Genomic DNA, 19,606 nt, shown 5'->3' with positions numbered 1-19,606 from the left:
TCCCGCCGGCTTGCTTTAATGCAAGCATCTATTGGGCCCCCGGCAGAGGAGACCCTACGCAAACTTATCCCCAACCACAACAACAAAATCTGTCGATCCCCTACTTTATTTCAGGCACCATGCAAGTCGTTGGGGATACAGCCCTGATGTAGACAACTCTGTCCCTGCGTTCTTGGAGTTTTTATTTCACTGGGAATGATACACGAAAATCAAGTGGTCTAATAAAGTGATTTCAGGATGTGATCATTCCTGTGAAGGAATTATGGTATGGAGGACTATTGTGAGGGGCCTAACTTTAGAAAGTGTGATCAGCGTGGTGTGGAATGGAGGGATCAGGATGGACTGACCTGGCAGAAGTACCGTTTACTGAAATGATGCCTGGCCTGAAAGACGGGAGGGGCTGGTGAGTGATGGAAATCGAGAGTTCATTCAGTCAGTCAATGAATTTTAGATTTTTTTCCCTTTCTAAGCCTGAGGTTTTGTTCTAAGCCTTGGTAATCCAATGGTGATAAAACAGCTACAGTCCATACCCACATGGAGATTTTGTTCTAATGGGGAAGATAGAGCTAAAAATAAAATGCCAGATAGCGGTAAGTACTATATAGGAAATTAAAATAGGGCCATCTGATAGTGGCTACCGTGTTTCCCCAAAAATAAGACCTACCCCAAAAACAAGCCACAGTTAAGGTCAGCCAGACGGACTCCTTTAGTACGTTATAACGATGTTCCAGAAGATGACATGAATGTATTTGAATAAATGTAGATTGTCGTACATGAAAAAATAAGACATACCCTGAAAATATGCCTTAATGTGTCTTGGAGCAAAAAATTAATTTTATTTTTGGAGAAGTACGGTATAAGACCCGGTCTTATTTTCGGGGGAACACGGTACTTCAGAGCAGTTGGTCAAGGAAATCTTTTCCAAGAAAGTGCAGTTCTCCTGAAATCTAAATAACAAGACAGAGCTAGCCATGCAAGTGTCAAGGTGAGAAAAATGCCTATGGGAACGGAACTTGGCAAGTTAGAGGAATAGAAAAGGAGTCAGTGAGGTGGTGCATTCTGGGTGAGATGGATAGTGGCATGAGATAGTGTTGGAAAGGTAGGCTGTGGCCAGACCAGGTAAGCGAAGGTACTGAGTTGGAATGTTATACCATGTGTAATGAAAAGCCATGATCTCATTTATGCTGACATGTGGCAAGTGGATTGTGGCAGGAGTTGAACTGGGTACTGGTCAGAAGGCCCGTGCATTACATCAAGTGAGTGATGGTGGTGACTTGCATTAGAATGATGGTAGTAGCAAAGATGAAAGGATGTGGCCAGATTTGGGATATGTTTGGAAATGAATTTGCTGATGGATCGGGTATAGAGAGAGTTCAGGGAAAGAAGAATTAAGGTTGACTGCAGTGTTTTTGGCTTGAGTGACCAAATGGATGATCGTGTTGAGATGGAGAAGACTGGGATGGTAGAATGTCTGAGCCAAAACAGAAATTTTGATTTATCATTTCTCCAGACCAGCTGTTCTTCCAGTCTTCTCCATCTCTTTATGTGGAGATGTCATGTAAACATTTGAATGTACTAGTTTGGAGTTTCAGGGAGAGTCAGGGTTGAATAAAGTTATAGAATCCCTTGGCAGATGTTAACTTGAATTGTGTGAAATTGCCATTTTTGGTTAAAAATGGTTGAATGCCAGCAATTTCATTGGTTCAGTCTATTGGATGGTATTTAAAGCCACGGGTCTGGATGAGGTCACTTAGGAAGAGCAGGTAGAGGGAAGAGAATGAAGGACAGAGCCCCGGGCACCCAACATTTAGAGGTAGATCAGAAGAATAGGAGCCAGCACAGGTGACTGAGAAGTAGCAACAGGAAGGTAGAGGAATATCAGGAGAGTGGTGTAGTTGAAGCCAAGAGAGGAGGGTGTTTCAAGAAGTAGGGAATGAATAAGTCAAATACTGCTGAGAGGTTGAGTAAGATAAGAAGTTAAGTGACCACTGGATTGGCAACATTGTAATCCTTGGTGACTTTGACAGAGTAGTCAAATTCAGCTTTGAGTAAGTTAGGTTTGAGGTGCCTGTGAGTTAGTTGTTCAGGTGAAGTGAGGCAGTGAGCTTCCCTTCCTCATGGTTCCTTGGGAAGAGGTCGTATACGTCTGTGAGCCCCTGTGTGCATGATCAGCTGAATGAATGGCACAGATTAGAAGCCCTGAGCACTGGGCAGGGAGGAGAGCTTCCCAGAATTGGTGAGACCTGTACTCACCTTGAAGAATGGGGAGGCTTTGGATAGAATGGGAGTAAGCATAGAGGTTCTAGGAGGGGGCAAAGGAATGGAGAGGAGGCCAGGCAGGGTTTGGCTAGTAAAGCTAGGGTCCTGCTGAGAAGCAAAGGGATCAGAAGTTGGAAAGGTGGTTGGGGATAGATGTGGAGAGCCTTTGAATTTCAGGCTAAAGGCTTTGGATTGACCTTGAGCAGGGACATGATATTTTGAAACACTGAAGTAAAGGAACTGTTAGGTTGGTGCAAAAGTAATTGCGGTTTTTGCAATTATTTTTAACTTTTTAAACCACAATTACTTTTGCACCAACCTAATATCGTTTGACGTCACCAGCCAGGCCCAGAGCAGCTCATCCTCCAGGTTTATGCTTAGATGCTATTTTTCCTAGGAAGTCTTTCCCAACTCCTAAAGTGCTAGGTTGGCACCTATAATCCCTTGGCCTTAATCACAGTGGTCTTGAAATGTGTGGGTACTTGCCTGTCTCCCTCAATAAAATGTAAACTACGAGGGCAGAAGTGGTGTTTGTCTTGTCCACAGTTGTGTTTCTAAGAACTTGCCTGGGGACCCGCAAAGTGCAGGTGCACAAGGACCACGTGTCAAGAATGTACCTGTGTACCCCGGTCCCACATCACTAAAACCCACAGTTTATAGGATTAGTTAAAATCCTCAAGGTGACATTTTCAGGTTACCTTGTTTCTCTGAATCCCCCTATTACTTTCCCTACCAATCCCTAATGCTTCCAAAGCCTCAACTGTCCTTGGAACTTGAAATTGGTTCAACAGATAACCGTTAATGTTGCTTTTCAGGAACCTAACTCATCTCTCCAGCAAGGGACACCTGAAGAGATGTCCTCAGTCCTTCATTTCTATGTCCGTCCCTCTGGCCATGAGGGTGCAGCCTTTGGCCACTCTCGAAGGAAGCTGCAGGGGAAACTGCCAGAACTGCAGAGTGTCAAGACCGAGCTGTGCTACAATGTGAACTGGACAGGTTGGGCCAGCTATTGGCTTCTTGAGGGAGGTACCCCAGTGCCAGGGGCAGTGTCTCAAGGTATCTCAAGGTACCCATGGCCTGTTTCCCTGCAGCTGAATCCCTCCCAACTGCTAAGGAGATGAAGAAGTTGACGTGGCTGTTTGGCTGCCCCTTGTTGCAGGATGATGTTTCTCAGAAATCCTGGCTCCTTCCTGGCTCTAGTAATCTTCTGCTGGAGGTCGGGCCGAGGCAAGCATTTCCCCGGGGGCAACTCCTTCCATGTTCCAGGCATATAATCTCTTTCAAACACACTGCCCACCCCTTCCACTTCCATTCCTTTGCTTCCTCCTCTTGTGATCCTGAGGAGATTTGTTTTCCCTTTACTCTGTCCTACTCCCTGCCTAGAAAGCCATGCGTATGCCTTCCCCATCCCATGTAGGAAAATGCCTTTGAAAACTGAGCTAGCTCCCAGACTTCTAGTTTCCAGTGTTCTAGAAGTCAAACAGGTTTTATTCTGAGAAGTTGAAATCAAATCATTTTGATGCTAGAAGGACAGTTAGTAGATTTGAGTGACCTTTGAAAGCAGGTTTCTTGGTGCCCAGGTCCGAGGCTGAAGGCCAGTGGTGGGGGGCGTAGAGATGGGAGATTGGACAGCAGGAGTGGGCAGGATGCACCTTCTCAGCTGGGGCTCTGAGGTCCTAGCCATTTGGCCCGCTCCTCAGGCTGAACTTCTCCACCCCAACATCTACAAACATCGTGTCAGTGTGCTGGGCCGCTGGGCTGGGGGCTGTGGACCGCGTGGAGATTACCCGGCGCTACCTGCTCTCGGTGAGGTGGCAGGCAGTCAGGGTGGGGGGTCAAGGGGAGATGGGCCAGAGATGAGAGATTGGGTTCTAAACTCTAGGCAAATAATGGGAGAAGCGGGGAGGAGCTCCTGGCTTTAGGCCTGCCCTGTTTGCAGGTTATTCACTCCCTGAGGGCATCTGGTTGAGGAATGAATGGGACAGAAATCCAGCCTGTGCTCCCCTTACTAATCTGTGCATGGTGACATCATGCCTAGAAAGGGCATCTTTATAATCTGGACAAAGGTTCCATATGGGCTGGAGCTGGGCTGGCCTTATATGGCTTGGATTTTGTCTGTTCTTCAGCTCTCCACCTCTTACCCTCTCTGTGTGTCTCCACCCCTAGTTTGTCCACCCCCCTTCAGCTGAGATGGAGGCCATCGCTTTGGCTACCCTGCATGACCGGATGACAGAGCAGCGCTTCCCCTGTCCCATCCAGAGCTTCTCCCTTGGTAGCATCCCAGCACCCCTCAACGGCCCAATCAATATACTGGCTGAGGGCCGGCCTGCCCTAGAGAAAGCCAACCAGGAGCTAGGTAAGCAGGGGTCCCTGGGAGGAAGGCCCAGGCTAGGATAGTAGGGGTTCTGAGACCTGGGAAATGGTAGCCTGAGTCCAACAGTCAGATCTTTGGGGGTTTGTCTCCTAGGTCTGGCCCTAGACTCCTGGGACCTGGATTTCTACACCAAGCGCTTCCAGGAGCTGCAGCGGAACCCTAGCACTGTGGAGGCCTTCGACTTGGCTCAGTCCAATAGGTGGGGAGGAAAGAGGACGTTCTGATGTTAAGCCTGTGGCGATTGGAAGGGAAGACCATTAGGAACTTGCCTTCATGCCTTTCTCTTGCCTTACGGGCCTCCTTGACTCTGTTTGAGGCCTGGACTCCCCATCCATCCAGTAGTCTACATTCAAATCTTGGTTTTCTCTTCACTTTGGATCTGGACAATCCACAATGACAGAATATTTGAAGATTATGGGAACATATTTTGACTTACTATCTAAGTATAAGTTGGCTGTAATTGCTGGTGAGAAGACATGGCAAGGCCTGAGAAATGACCCCATGTTTCCACTCTGTCTTCCCCTCCCTGTGTCACCCCCTGCAGTGAACACAGCCGACACTGGTTCTTCAAAGGCCAGCTTCACCTGGATGGGCAGAAGGTGGCGCAGTCGCTGTTTGAGTCCATCATGAGCACCCAGGAGTCCTCAAACCCCAACAACGTCCTCAAGTTCTGTGATAATAGCAGGTAGGCTGTGCCCTAGTCTGGGGTAACTCCAGGTCTAAGGGAGGAAAGGCCCCAGGGCCTGGTAGGGTAAGCACAGATCCTAGGAAGGAAGCAAGGTCCAGAGCGGCTCTTTCCACAGTGCAATCCAGGGGAGGGAAGTCCGATTTCTGCGGCCTGAGGACCCCACACAGCCAAGCTGCTTCCAGCAACAGAAGGGGCTGAGACATGTTGTCTTCACAGCAGAGACCCACAACTTCCCCACAGGTGAGCTGGGTCCCAGGAGGGATAGATCAGAGAGTGTAAGGTAGGGTGAAGGTCCCAGGCCCCTGGGCTGGGCCTGGGCAAAACAATCGAGTAGGCCCGTTGTCCTTTTTTTAAAGGGGGTGTCAGAGCTGGGGTTTGTATCTTCAGTACCTATACCTCTCCCCACTCTCTTCACAGGAGTAGCCCCCTTCAGCGGTGCAACTACAGGCACGGGGGGCCGAATCCGAGATGTCCAGTGCACGGGCCGTGGGGCCCACGTGGTGGCTGGCACTGCTGGCTATTGCTTTGGAAACCTGCATATTCCAGGTCCCATCTTTTTCCTCTATAGCCATCCCTCCTTCCAGATTCCTTGTCCTACCAGGCACGGAACACTTACCTCTTAGGTCAAATGTCATCCTGGGTCATCTTTCCTTGGGATGGAGGCCTCTAGAGTAAATGGCCTTTCACTGACCAAGGTCATAGGGCCTGTCCTATAGGCCTGGGGAGACCCAGGCTGCCAGACTGCCTTTGCAGAACCATAATTTTCTTTATTAAACTAGTATCCACTCAGCAAGAAAATGTGATACGGGGTCGAACTTATGACTACCACCTGCCCCCAAGTCCAATTACTTAGAAAGGCTTCAGAACTCTGGTCCCAAGAGTCAGAAGGAAGGCTGGTGCAGGAGGTAGGGAGCCAGACCAATGATTCATACCTTCCCACAATAAGACTTCCTAAAGTGGGACATTCCACCCCTGCAGGTAGTCCTCGGTAGCTTAGACTCTTCCCAAAGGACTGGCACCTCTGTCTTCCATCTTTACAGTCCATCCAACTTTCTCTTTCCCTCCAGGTTACAGTCTGCCCTGGGAAGATCCAAGTTTCCAGTATCCTGGGAACTTTGCCCGACCCCTGGAGGTTGCCATTGAGGCCAGTAATGGGGCTTCGGACTATGGCAACAAGTTTGGTGAACCAGTGCTGGCCGGTGAGGCTGGGGGGTGTGGGGGATAATAGATACCTAGTCCCAGAGGTGGGGTGCGGTGTGTGACCAAGTGAGCGCTGAGAAAACGGGGTGACTGGACCCCGTTCCCTCTCCCTGTGATGTCCATGCTCTAGGCTTTGCCCGTTCTTTCGGCCTCCAGCTCCCAGATGGCCAGCGGCGTGAGTGGATCAAGCCCATCATGTTTAGTGGGGGCATTGGGTCCATGGAAGCTGAGCATGTGAGCAAGGAGCCCCCAGAGCCAGGTAAGAAGAGCTCACCAACTTTCTCCATGTCCAGCCAGCTTTCTCCCCAGCACACGGCAGCTGCAAGAGGAGAATTTAGAGGGCACTTCAGTGGTTAGTTTTTGACCTCAGCTCATGTCTCTTCTCCCTAATACAGGTTTTCAAGCCAGGACAGGGCTTTATGCCAGTGGCACCATCTCAGTCTGTGTGCCTCTCTCTCCTTACTTGTTTACTTCTGCCTGGCAGGGGCCCACCAATACCTGCTGTGTGCCACGGACCTTTATCTGCTAGTTCAGTTTACTTGGGCAACATTTATCAAGCACCCGTCATTTGCTAGGCTCTGTGCTAGGTGCTGTGGTAGAATCGAGATAAAGACCAGGTCCCATGTATTAAATAGGTTAACCCAGTCACATGGTGCAGAATTTCAAAGGCAGAAAAGGTTCTGCAATGAAAACTCTCCTTCCACTCACCTCCAGCCACCCAATTTCCCTCCCTAGAGGTAACCAGCGTTAGTCACTTTTGTATTCTATCAGAGACACTTCCTGCATATGTAAACAGATCCATATGTATATTTGACCCTTTAAAAAAAAGCAAATAGCATATGTGCACACATCACTATATTATTGAGATATAGTTCACGTACCATAAAGTTCACCCTTTAAAAGTATACGAGTTAGTGGTTTTTAGTATATTCTCAAAGTTGTACATTGATCGCCACTAATTCCAGAGCATTTTTATCACTCCACAAAGAAACCCTCTACCCATTAGCAGTCACACCCCATGCCCCCTTCCTCAGCCTCTGGCAACCACTAGTCTACTTTCTGTCTCTATGGATTTGCCTATTCTGGACATTTCATATAAATGGAATCATCCAATATTTGGCCTTTTGTGTCTGGCTTCTTGCATTTAGCATGGTGTCTTTAGGGTTCATGCATCTTTCAGTATATATCAGTACTTCATTCCTTTTTATGGCTGAATTATGTTCCATTGTATAGACATATCACATTTTGTTTATCCATTCGTCAGTTGTTAGGCAGTTTTTGTCTAATCAATAATGCTACGGTCAGCATTCATGTACAAGTTTTCTATGTACTTACATTCTTTTTTTGGGTATATGACTGAGAGTGGAATTGCTGGGGCACATGGGAACTATATTCACCTTTTAAAAAACTGCCAGACTGTTTTCCAAAGCAGTGCACCATTTTATATCCTCCCACCCCAGCAGTGTATGAGGGTTCCAATTTCTCTAAATCCTCACCCACATTTGTTCTTAGCTTTCTCTTTGGTCGTAGTCATCATAACGTTTATGAAGTGGTGTCGCATTGTGGTTTTGATTTGCATTGCCCTAATCACTAGTGATGTTGAGCATTATTTCATATGCTTGTCGACTATTTGTATATTTTCCTTAGAGCAATATCTATTCAGATTGTTTGTCTATTTTTAAATTAGGTTATTGGTCTTTTTTTTAATAGAGGTGTAAGGGTTCTTTATATATTCTGGATACATGATTTGCAAATATTTTCTTCCATTCTGTATGCTGTCTTTTTACTTTCTTCATGATATCCTCTGGAGCACAAATGATTTTAATTTTGGTAAAGTACAATTTATCTGCTTTTTCTTTTGTTGCTTGTGGTTTTAGTGTCATGACAAAGAAACCAAGGTCACAAAGATTTACTTGCGTGTTTTCTTATAATATTTTTATAACTTTTAGCTCTTACATTTAGGTCTGTGACATTTTAAGTTAATTTTTATATATAGTGTCAAGTAGGGGTCCAACTTCATCCTTTCATGTATGAACATCTAGTTATCCTAACGCCACCTTTTGAAAAGACTTTTCTTACCCCATTGAATTGTCTTGGGACTCTTGTCAAAAATCAGTTGGCCATTGATGTATGGGTTCATTTATGGACTCAACAGTTCTAATGCATTGATCTGTATATACCGTATTTCCCCGAAAATAAGACCTAACTGGAAAATAAGCCCTAGCATGATTTTTCAGGATGCTCGTAATATAAGCCCTACCCCAAAAATAAGCCCCGGTTAAGATCGTCAGCCAGACGGATACATTTAGTACATCCATTGCAACACATGACAGACGTATTGAATTATAAAATAATTATATTAATATATAATATAATAATATTGTTGACGTTAATGCTTAAAATAAATGATAACATAAGTATTTGTAAATACCCAAGTGGGCGCCTTTGGACGAGAGGTAAACGCCTATGTAAAAAGATGAATTTGAGACTTATTGGCGAATGACCAGTTGTAGTATAAACACAACGCACGAATGACGTGTGCACTTGATAATGAACGGACGTGGTTGTATCTAATATGAATCTTCATAATTCAATACGTCATGTGTTGTAATGAATGTACTTAATGCACTGGTGTGAAAAAGAAACGTTTTCTGAATTTTGGTGCCTGCAATTTTTCGTCGCTTTTGTGTGGAGCATCATTCTTAACTGTCATCATTTTTGTTGCCACTCCTGTCTCATTAAGTCTTCAGTTAACACTTGATTTAATGGTAGATTTAAAGGGAATAATGTTTTGACCCCCAGACAAGATGAGTGCAAAAAGAAAGAGCTATTCTGACGAGTACAAGAAAGGAATTGTGGAAGACTCCCAGGACAAGAATCTTACAGTTTTCTGCAAAAAGAGGAAGTTGAAACTCTGAATGGTCCGAAAATGGTGAGCAGACTACGATAACCTCAGTCAACAGGTAGACGAGGGAAATGCTAAGAAGCGCAAGTGTGGATCAGGTCGGCAACCATTATTTCCTGAGCTGGAAGACATCATCTGTGAATGGATTGCTGACGGGAGAGCAAAGGCTTTGGTCAGTGCACAGGGCTGATATTCAAGCATTTGCCCTTGCAATGGCACCACAGCTAGAAATATCCCCAGAAGAATTCAAAGCATCACAACACTGGCTGGATGACTTCCTTCAGCAATATGAACTGTCTCTGAGATTGACACCATTGTTCAAGCTGGAAGATACTGAAGATATTAAACGTGCACCTTCATTCAAGTCCTTTGTTGATGGCATTGACTTTTCTAAATACCAACTCTCCAACATTTATTGCCATGGGTGAAACTGCAGTGTTTATGGGCCAAGGATCTCAAATGACAATTGATCAGAGGGGTGCCTTGTCAATCTACATTCCCTCCACTGGTTACAAAAGTGCATATGTTACCTGTATTTTGGCAATTTGTCTGGATAGAAAGAAAGCCCCACGTCTAATCATCACTAAGGGCAGAAAGATAAGGTTGAACATGTTTCAGGCATTCATGTTCTTGAAACTGAAAAAGCCTGGTGCACACAAGCAGTTATAAGGAAGTGGGTCAATTTAACTCTGTCACTTGTTTTGAGAGGTGGCCACAGAGGTCTACTAGTCTGGGATTCAGCCAGTACCCATCACGCTAAAGACATGAAAAACTTCCTTGCAGAGAGAATAGATCAAATAATGATTCCCGCAGGAATGACTGCCTATCTCCAGGCTCTTGATTTTGCAATAAACAAGCCATTCAAGGACCATTTGTGCATGGAAATCAACGACTACATTGAAAATAGAATGGAGAGAAATCAGTGTGGAAACTTTTGTGAAGCCTAGCCTGCAAGAGGTCGTGACTTGGGTGAAGAATTCATGGGATAAAATCACTGACAGGGCCGGCCCGGTGGCTCAGGCGGTTAAGAGCTCCATGCTCCTAACTCTGAAGGCTGCCGGTTCGATTCCCACATGGGCCAGTGCGCTCTTGACCACAAGGTTGCCAGTTCAATTCCTCGAGTCCCGCAAGGGATGTTGGGCTCCGCACCCTGCAACTAAGATTGAACACGGCACCTTGAGCTGAGCTGCCGTTGAGCTCCCAGATGACTCAGTTGGTTGGAGCGCATCCTCTCAAGCACAAGGTTGCCGGTTTGACTCCCGCAAGGGATGGTGGGCTGCGCCCCCTGCAACTAAGATTGAACACAGCACCTTGAGCTGAGCTGCCTCCCGGATGGCCCAGGTGGCTGGAGTGTGTCCTTTCAACCACAAGGTTGCCAGTTCGACTCCTGCAAGGGATGGTCATGGGCTGTGCCCCCTGCAACTAGAAACGGCAACTGGACCTGGAGCTGAGCTGCGCCCTCCACAACTAAGACTGAGAGGACAACTTGAAGCTGAACAGTACCCCCCACAACTAATATTGAAAGGACAACAACTTGACTTGGAAAAAAGTCCTGGAAGTACGCACTGTTCCCCAATAAAGTCCTGTACCCCTTCCCCAGTAAAAAAAAAAATCACTGACAGCTGTGTTGACAATGCACTACGAGCAGGCTGCATGGACAAGTGCTCATTTAAGGAGAGCTCTATTGCTGGACATGAGAGATTGGGGCCAATGGTTCTACAGGAAATGGAGTCACAAGAAATTCAAGCCAGAATTTGGAGTTTAGAGTTAGGACGATGTTCCAGAAGAAGATGTAGATTGTTGTACATTAATAAATGTAGATTGTTGTACATGAAAAAAATTAAGACATCCCCTGAAAATAATCCCTAATGCATCTTTTGGAGCAAAAATTAATGTAAGACCTGGTCTTATTTTCGGGGAAATACGGTACATGCTAGTATTACACTATCTTGATTACTGTAGCTTTCTAGTAAGTTTTAAAAGCAGAAACGTTGTTTTGGCTATTCTAGGTCCCTCAAATTTCCATAGAAGTTTTGGGTTCAGCTGATACATTTCTGTGGAAAAGGTGGCTGGTTGTGTTGATTCTGCAGACCAATTTGGGGAGTATTGCCATCAGAACAATATTAAATCTTTCACTCTATGAACGTGCGATCTCTTTTAATTCATTTAGATCTACTAAGATATTTTATAATTTTCAGTGTATCAGTCGTACATTTCTATTGTACAGTTTATTCCTAAGTATTTTATTCCTTCTGGTGCTATTGTAAAGGCACGTGCGTACTCCTATACCTTACCTTGGAGCTCATTTCGTGCTGATGAAATCATGTTGCCTCATATTCATATGTAATTGTCTTTGGTGGCTTAGTGTTTCGTTGTGTGGATGTGTCATAACTGAGTCAGTTCTCTGTTGTTAGCATTTGGATCATTTCCGAAATTTGGCAATACGAATAATGCTAGTGTTTCATTTTGGACATAGGTGGTTTTGTACCCATGCAAATAAATCTGGAGGATAAATTCCTCAAAGTGTATTTATCCAATCAAAGGATATGTGCATTTGTATTTTTCATTGCTCTCCCCTAATATCAGCTTCCCTTTATCCTCACACTGCTTTGTACTCACACTTCTTCTGGTCCCTTCCCTCGTGTTTGATTCCGCCCTTCTTCCTTGCAGGCATGGATGTTGTAAAGGTTGGAGGTCCTGTCTACAGGATTGGAGTTGGGGGCGGAGCTGCTTCATCTATACAGGTAAGGAGGAATAGCTGCAGGTGCGCTTGTTATTAGCTTTGATGTTGCCAGGCCCAGCCAGGCCCTCTGAATTGAGCTACGCATATGTTCCCCCAGGTGCAGGGAGACAACACCAGTGACCTGGACTTTGGGGCTGTGCAGCGGGGAGACCCGGAGATGGAACAGAAGATGAACCGTGTGATCCGGGCTTGTGTGGAGGCCCCTAGGGGAAACCCCATCTGCAGCCTCCATGACCAGGGCGCAGGTGGCAATGGTGAGAGAAGGGTCTGGGACAAGGGATCTGCCAGGTTTGGTTTGTGGAGAGGCATCAAAAATCTGCAACACCACCCAGCTCTGGGTCCCATTCTCTACCCAGTGTACATTCTGGACAGGCTCAAGGTTGGGAGGTGGGGGCCTGCTGCCCTGGGATAGGTGGTGCTGAGGCTGCAGCAGTGAGTCACACAGGGACCCACAGAGTTTGGGCGCCAAGGTCTGCCCTTTTATCTCCTGGCGCTGACCAAGGCCAGATTATCACCTCTCCCTGCAACTCTCTCACCAGGCAACGTCCTAAAGGAGCTGAGTGACCCAGCTGGAGCCATCATTTACACCAGCCGCTTCCAGGTGGGTCTCATCCCCTGAAGTCTGGCCATCAAAGTCTCCCCACCCCTGCCAGCCCCAGCTGGCCCACCCATCTTCCCCCTACTCCCAGCAAGAATATGAGACTTGGGAGTAGTACCCACTGACTCTTCTCTTTCTTCTTCCCCTACGGGTGTGCAGCTCGGGGACCCAACCCTGAATGCCCTGGAAATCTGGGGGGCTGAGTACCAGGAATCGAATGCACTTCTGCTGAGGACCCCAGACCGGGACTTCCTGAGTCGTGTCAGCGCCCGGGAACGCTGCCCAACTTGCTTTGTGGGCAACATCACGGGAAATAGGAGAGTGAGTTGGCCCCAGTAGCAGATACAGCTTGAGCTGCCTGGGTACGGCTAGTGGCAAACATAATGTGCGAAACAGGATGTAGGAAGTGGGAGGGGTTAGGACTCACTAGGGGAAGCCAAACAGGGTGGAAAGAACATTTCTGCCCTGCCTTCTGAAGTACTCCTTGCTGCTGGCCATGGTCTCACTCCCTCTGGGCACTGTCCCTGTGGTCTGTAGATAGTGCTGGTGGATGATCGGGACTGTCCTGTGGGAAGAAATGGCCTGGGAGATGCCCCCCCGATGTCTTCCCCAACCCCTGTGGACCTAGAGCTGGATTGGGTGCTGGGCAAGATGCCTCAGAAGGTATGTGGGGTGGGAAGGGAGGCTGTGTTTCTCGCTTTCCTGGCCCATTTACCGTATTTGTTTTTATTACCTGTGTGCCCAGCCCTCCCCCAGGTGCTCACAACTCTACTGTCGTCTGTGTTGCAGGAATTCTTCCTCCAAAGGACTCTCCCTGTGCTGCGACCTCTGGCCTTGCCCCCTGGGCTGAGTGTGTGCCAGGCTCTAGAACGGGTTCTGAGGCTTCCAGCTGTGGCCAGCAAGCGCTACCTCACCAACAAGGTCCTTCGTCAACCTCTGCCCTGTCCCTCAGACCTCTGTACCCTTCCCTCAGCTCACCCACCCCTGACCTCCCACCCTTGGGGACTGCTGTGTGGTCCACCAGGCCCGAGGGAGAAGTAGCAAGGGCAGGGCAGCCACCCTGATGGCCTGGTCCCCTGCCTCAGAGTTGAGCTCTTATCTGCATGTTTGGGGTGAGCCTGGCCTCCCACCACCCGTGTCCCTGTCCCTTGTGTTCTTGCCAACCCCATCTGGTTCCATAGGTGGACCGCTCCGTGAGTGGCCTCGTGGCACAGCAGCAGTGTGTCGGTCCCCTGCAGACCCCTCTAGCAGATGTGGCAGTTGTGGCACTGAGTCACCAGGAGCTTGTAGGGGCCGCCACGGCCCTGGGAGAGCAGCCCATCAAGAGCCTGCTGGACCCCAAGGTCGCTGCTCGGCTGGCCGTGGCCGAGGCCCTCACCAACCTGATGTTTGCTCTAGTCACTGACCTCCGGGTGAGTCCCCCACAGCTTCTGCCCTGCAGCCCCTGGCCTTTGGGACACGTCCACAGCCACCATTCAGTTACCCTTCTTGCCCTTCATGTCCCAGCCCCTCTGCCCCACCACAGATTCTGTCTCTCTTCCCCTCTAATGCCAAGTCTCCACTTCTCAGGATGTGAAGTGCAGTGGGAACTGGATGTGGGCAGCCAAGCTCCCAGGGGAGGGTGCAGCTCTGGCCGATGCCTGCGAGGCTATGGTTGCAGTGATGGCAGCCCTGGGTGTGGCCGTGGACGGTGGCAAGGACTCCCTCAGCATGGCTGCCCGCGTCAGCTCTGAGACTGTGCTGGCTCCTGGTGAGGTCTGGGGGCCATGGGGTGAGGGATAGGACCTGTGGGGCTGGGCTAGCACCTGATTCTCTTACTCCTTGTTCCACAGGGTCGCTGGTCATCTCAGCCTATGCTCTCTGTCCAGACATTACAGCCACTGTGACCCCAGACCTCAAGTGTCCTGGAGGGAAAGGTATGGGATCTTCCCCTCCTCGCTGCTTTGTGTATTTAGAGCTTGTCCATTGTTTGGGGTCTGCATTGTAAAGGCTGGGGCCGCTCGTCTCCGCGCTGGGCCTGTGGTGCCTTTTGGGACTGGTATTCTGAGTGTCCCACCACCTACTGGGAACTTCAGTGCTCGTCAGCACCATGGGGAGGAGTCCTCCTGGGCCATCCATCTCCCCTCACCCCTCCCTGTCTACCCAGGCCATCTGCTCTATGTGCCTCTGAGTCCTGGGCAGCACCGGCTGGGGGGCACAGCTCTGGCCCAGTGCTTCTCTCAGCTTGGTGAGCAGCCTCCCAACCTGGACCTCCCTGAGAACTTGGTGCGTGCCTTCAGCATCACCCAGGGGCTGCTGAAAGGTGAGTGAGGCCCTGAGAGAGATGGTACATGTAGCCAGAACGTGTGGCAGACATTCGGTAGCCAAGCATGTGAAGGTGGGGCGAGAGGGAGCCGTTTTGGACCCTGTGGTTACTGAGCTTTTCCCTCCTTCCTCCAGACCGCCTCCTCTGCTCAGGCCATGATGTCAGCGATGGGGGTCTCATCACCTGCCTGCTAGAGATGGCCTTTGCTGGGAATTGTGGGATAGAGGTGGATGTGCCTGCCCCTGGAGTTGATGGTGAGGCCCTCAGGGTCTAGACTCAGGCCTGGGTTGCCTGCCTCACTTTGCAGACTCCATGTCCTGTGAAAGAATGGAGTGTCCCCACCTCCTTTCCCCCGGTCCCCTGCTGTCTTCTCTGACCACTAAGCCAGGTAGCACCCATTGTTCCTGGCTCTGTGCCTCTGAGACCTCCTGTATCTCCGGATGCCACCACATTCTTGGTCCCACATTCCCAGGCCTCACTCCACCCTGATCCCTACCTCCAGTCCCTCACCCCTTGGCCATGTCCCCCTAACTCCACCTCTGAGTCCCTAACAGCACCCTAGTCACCCTGCCATCCCCATTGTTTTCCCAGTGCTGCCTGTGCTGTTCGCCGAGGAGCCAGGCCTGGTACTGGAGGTGCAGGAACCAGACGTAGCTCAGGTGTTGAAGCGCTACCGGGATGCTGGTCTCCACTGCCTGGAGCTGGGCCTCACGGGCCAGGCTGGGCCCTATGCCATGGTGAGGAAATGAGGAAGAGCAAAGAGCAGCACGTGGTGGAGAGGTGTGGTTCCTCTGCCAGCCTCAGAGGGGCCGCTATTGGGCTTCCTTGCTGTGAGGCTCTGATAGATTTGCCCCCCTCTAGGTCCAGGTCTCAGTGAATGGGGCTGTGGTTCTGGAGGAGCCTGTTGGGCAGCTGCGAGCCCTCTGGGAGGAGACGAGTTTCCAGCTGGACCGGCTGCAGGCAGAGCCGAGCTGTGTGGCAGAGGAGGAAAAGGGCTTGAGGGAGCGAACAGGGCCCAGCTACTGCCTGCCCCCCACTTTTCCCAAAGCATCCTTGCCCCATGAACTTGGTGAGGAAGTATATGCAAAGGCTTGCCTTCCTGGGCACCTTGGGCCTGGATACCCGGGCCCGCCCTAGAAAAGGTTTCTGGGGATTAGGGTGTGGAGTAGTCTTCTGGCTCAGAGATATTTCTTCTCCCCCCAGGTGGTCCCACCCCCCGAGTTGCCATCTTGCGAGAGGAGGGCAGTAATGGAGACCGGGAGATGGCTGATGCCTTCCACTTGGCTGGGTTTGAGGTGAGCAGTGTGGCTGGCAGAGCTGGGGCTGGGCCTCGGACCGTGTCCTCTGACACTTCTCCTCCCTATCCTGCCAGGTGTGGGATGTAACAATGCAAGACCTCTGCTCTGGGGCAATCAAGCTGGACACATTCCGCGGCGTGGCCTTTGTGGGTGGCTTCAGCTACGCAGACGTCCTGGGCTCTGCCAAAGGTCAGTGTGCAGGCTTCTGCCCGCTCCCTCACCACACATTACTACAGAGGTGCCTTAGCTCCCCTCTTCCTTGAATGGGCATTGGCCTCTCACCTACACAAGACCAGTGGAGAGTGAGTGCGTCATTACCTGCAGAAGGCCTGCAGGTAACTTAAATGAGGCAAGTGGCTGGGTGGGGCTGTGCCAACCTGGGCACATGTCTTGTCTAAAGGGGCAGTTGGTACTCTGCTCCAGCGGATTGTCCTGATGGAAAGCTGGCTCAGCATGGCCGGATCTTTTTTGTTTTTCAATAGAAGCCAAAAATCCAGATTTTTATGTGAAATCTTAGTTTTAAATGTTAGTCAGCTGAATATAAAAAATTTTGAAAGTGCTGTACTGGCCAAGCCAAAAACAGCACAGGCCATGGCTGGCCCAGGCGTTAGTAACATCTGATGTAAGCAGTTAAACTCATTTTTTCCCTTACACTTGCCCCCCAGAGGATGTGTAGTCCTGAAGGAGTGTAACAGTGCATGATGGGATGCAAAAGGAGCTGTACCGCTTCATTCCAAGTCTTACCCCAACTTCCCTGTTCCCTCCTAGGGTGGGCGGCTGCTGTGACCTTTAATGTACAAGCTGGGGCCGAGCTGCGGCGCTTCCGGAAGCGGCCAGACACCTTCAGCCTGGGCGTGTGTAACGGCTGTCAGTTGCTGGCTCTGCTGGGCTGGGTGGGAGGCAACCCCAATGAGGATGCAGGGGAGACGGACCGTGACTCCTGGGCACCGCAGCCTGGCCTCCTGCTGCGCCACAACCTGTCTGGACGTTATGAGTCTCGCTGGGCCAGTGTGCGCGTGGGCCCCGGGCCGGCCGTGATGCTGCGCGGGATGGAGGGCGCCGTACTGCCTGTGTGGAGCGCCCACGGGGAAGGTCAGGCTCCAGGAAGGCAGGGGGTGGGTGGGTGGCCTGAAGGAACTTAGCTCACTCGCTTCTCCCTCCCTCCCAGGTTACATGGCATTTGCTTCTCCGGAACTCCAAGCCCAGCTCGAGGCCAAGGGCTTAGCTCCACTGCACTGGGCAGATGATGATGGGAACCCCACAGAACGGTACCCCCTGAATCCCAATGGGTCCCCAGGGGGCGTGGCTGGTGTCTGCTCTCTTGACGGCCGCCACCTGGCTCTCATGCCTCACCCTGAGCGGACTGTGAGGCCTTGGCAGTGGGCATGGCGACCCCCTCCATTCGACACTCTGACCACCTCCCCATGGCTCCAGCTCTTCATCAACGCCCGAAAGTGGACTCAGGAAAGCGGCTGCTGAGTAGGCCAAGGAGGCTCATCTGGGCCTCATGGTTTGTCCCTGCCCGCTCCCTCATTCCCCTCAGAAGCACCCTATTATTATTTCCTAATGTGTCTTGGACAGACAAGGACCAAAATGCCAAATAAAACTTCAGGTAATTTTTTCAGTCTGCCCATTTTTGCCTTATGCTGTTTTCGGTTCGTCTGTTGGCACATGTTTTGTCCTTCATGAGCGCAGGAAGGGACATGTGGTTCAGAGCAAAGAACCTGCAGTGGAAGTTTAGGATGCACGGGGAAGAGGGGTTTCCATTGCCCCATTTCCCTTTACCCAGCAATCACGCCCCGTGCCTCATGTCACTCATCTGGGCTTGGAGGGATGTTTTCTGCCCCCTTCCTCATCGTTAGGGTTTAGGGGGTGGGGCCATACAAAAGCATGCAAGTCAGGATGCTAGCTAGCATTCTTATCTGAAAAATAGCAGAAGTTTTCTGGATTTCTCGTTTAAAATGCAGCATTGTACTGTGTGTAAGCAGTTGTTTGCAGAAGTTTCTCTGACAGGGTCTCTGGCATCTGAACTCAATATTCTTCATTTTTGCTTCTAATTTAACAGCTCCCTTCTTGACAGCAGGGGTCAGCACTCATTTCTAGAACTGAGACTTAAGCATTCATTCATTTGGTCAGTTAACGTTGGGTGATTAGCTAGAGTGTCAAGCACTGTCACTGCCCCAGGAAGTTTATGTCTCATAGAATTGAAAACAATAGCTGTATATGGCACCTCTCACAAGTCAAGCATGTGCTAGGCAATTTATATGTATCTAAATTATGTCTTTTTTTTTTTTTTTTTTTTTTAAACAAAGGAAGACTTGAGGTTAAATTGCCTAGAGGTCACACAGCTTCTGACAGAGCCGGGAGCCTTGCTTACCCATGCTATATCTGCTTCCCACTGTTCTGCAGTCACATTTCCTGGCAGCAACATTATCAAGAATTCCTGCTGACAGCTACCCATTACTTCCTTCGCTCACAGGACTGTGTATAAAAGTCACTTCCTTGGCTATACAACTCAAGTCAATTTGCCCCTAACAGTGCAACATCTTGATTAAAGAAGTTTCCCTGAGATGTAACTATGTATGGTGCCAGGTGGGTACTAGACTTATTGGGGAATCACTTTCTAAGTTATCTAAATGCCTAATCACTATGCTGTACACCTGAAACTAATATAAAATAACACTGAAAAATAAAGTTTCCCTGAGAATGGAGACTGTTATCTCAGATCCTAGAATGTACAGGGCCTGGGGAGGAGTGGGGTAATGGATCACACCTCTTAGTAGCCACCCTAAGAAGGGACTGGTCATAATGAAACTGAAATTATAGTTATGGAGAAAACTTCCTCATTGCTTTGCAAACTGACCTACCCTGAGCAGTGTGGGACTAGTAGGATAATTTTTGGCATTTGAGTATTCCTGACGGGAAAGCAACATATATATATATAATTTATAGATAATCTCAAACGCACAATTTTGGGGCTGATAACAAGGCTTAGATGTTAAGTTTACTAAGTGCTTGATGCAAAAGTAGAAGGATGGTATGTAATAACATGATTGGCTGTGATAAGTAAATTTATACGTTTTGGTGGTGGGGCAGTTTCTGGTTTCTGGTTTCACTCACCCTGGCCAAGCAAGATCCAGCTTCAGACACTGCCAGGAGCAAATCCACTCAGCTCCTCAGGGTTCCTACACAACCCTGTCCTTCTTGGCCACTGACCTTTTATCTCCCACCTTCCC

General features: G+C 49.2%; 1 protein-coding gene across 1 annotated transcript; it reads left to right on the top strand.

Moving 5' to 3' along the window:
* Nucleotides 1-114: 114 nt before the first annotated feature.
* Nucleotides 115-17,997, top strand: PFAS (phosphoribosylformylglycinamidine synthase). The gene is made up of 28 exons (XM_033090521.1): nucleotides 115-403; nucleotides 3,075-3,255; nucleotides 3,351-3,486; nucleotides 3,960-4,065; nucleotides 4,426-4,615; nucleotides 4,727-4,832; nucleotides 5,178-5,318; nucleotides 5,437-5,561; nucleotides 5,739-5,867; nucleotides 6,389-6,520; nucleotides 6,652-6,780; nucleotides 12,097-12,170; nucleotides 12,267-12,423; nucleotides 12,709-12,770; nucleotides 12,927-13,088; nucleotides 13,305-13,430; nucleotides 13,557-13,688; nucleotides 13,949-14,179; nucleotides 14,337-14,517; nucleotides 14,600-14,683; nucleotides 14,914-15,069; nucleotides 15,207-15,326; nucleotides 15,664-15,809; nucleotides 15,934-16,141; nucleotides 16,276-16,367; nucleotides 16,445-16,559; nucleotides 17,139-17,462; nucleotides 17,539-17,997. Exons 2-28 carry the CDS (start codon nucleotides 3,114-3,116, stop codon nucleotides 17,847-17,849), a joined length of 4,017 nt encoding a protein of 1,338 aa, XP_032946412.1. The 5' UTR covers nucleotides 115-403; nucleotides 3,075-3,113; the 3' UTR covers nucleotides 17,850-17,997.
* The last annotated feature ends 1,609 nt before the right edge of the window (nucleotides 17,998-19,606 follow it).

This window comes from Rhinolophus ferrumequinum, chromosome 21, assembly GCF_004115265.2.
Source record: "Rhinolophus ferrumequinum isolate MPI-CBG mRhiFer1 chromosome 21, mRhiFer1_v1.p, whole genome shotgun sequence".
Lineage (NCBI taxonomy): Eukaryota > Metazoa > Chordata > Mammalia > Chiroptera > Rhinolophidae > Rhinolophus > Rhinolophus ferrumequinum.
This window is presented reverse-complemented; position numbering and strand designations above follow the sequence as displayed.

Coding starts and splice junctions, on each gene's coding strand:
- PFAS (XM_033090521.1), top strand. CDS start 3,114: ATGTCCTCAGTCCTTCATTTCTATGTCCGTCCCTCTGGCCATGAGGGT. Junction 5,319..5,436: donor AAGTTCTGTGATAATAGCAG/GTAGGCTGTGCC, acceptor CTCTTTCCACAG/TGCAATCCAGGGGAGGGAAG. Junction 6,521..6,651: donor TGGTGAACCAGTGCTGGCCG/GTGAGGCTGGGG, acceptor TCCATGCTCTAG/GCTTTGCCCGTTCTTTCGGC.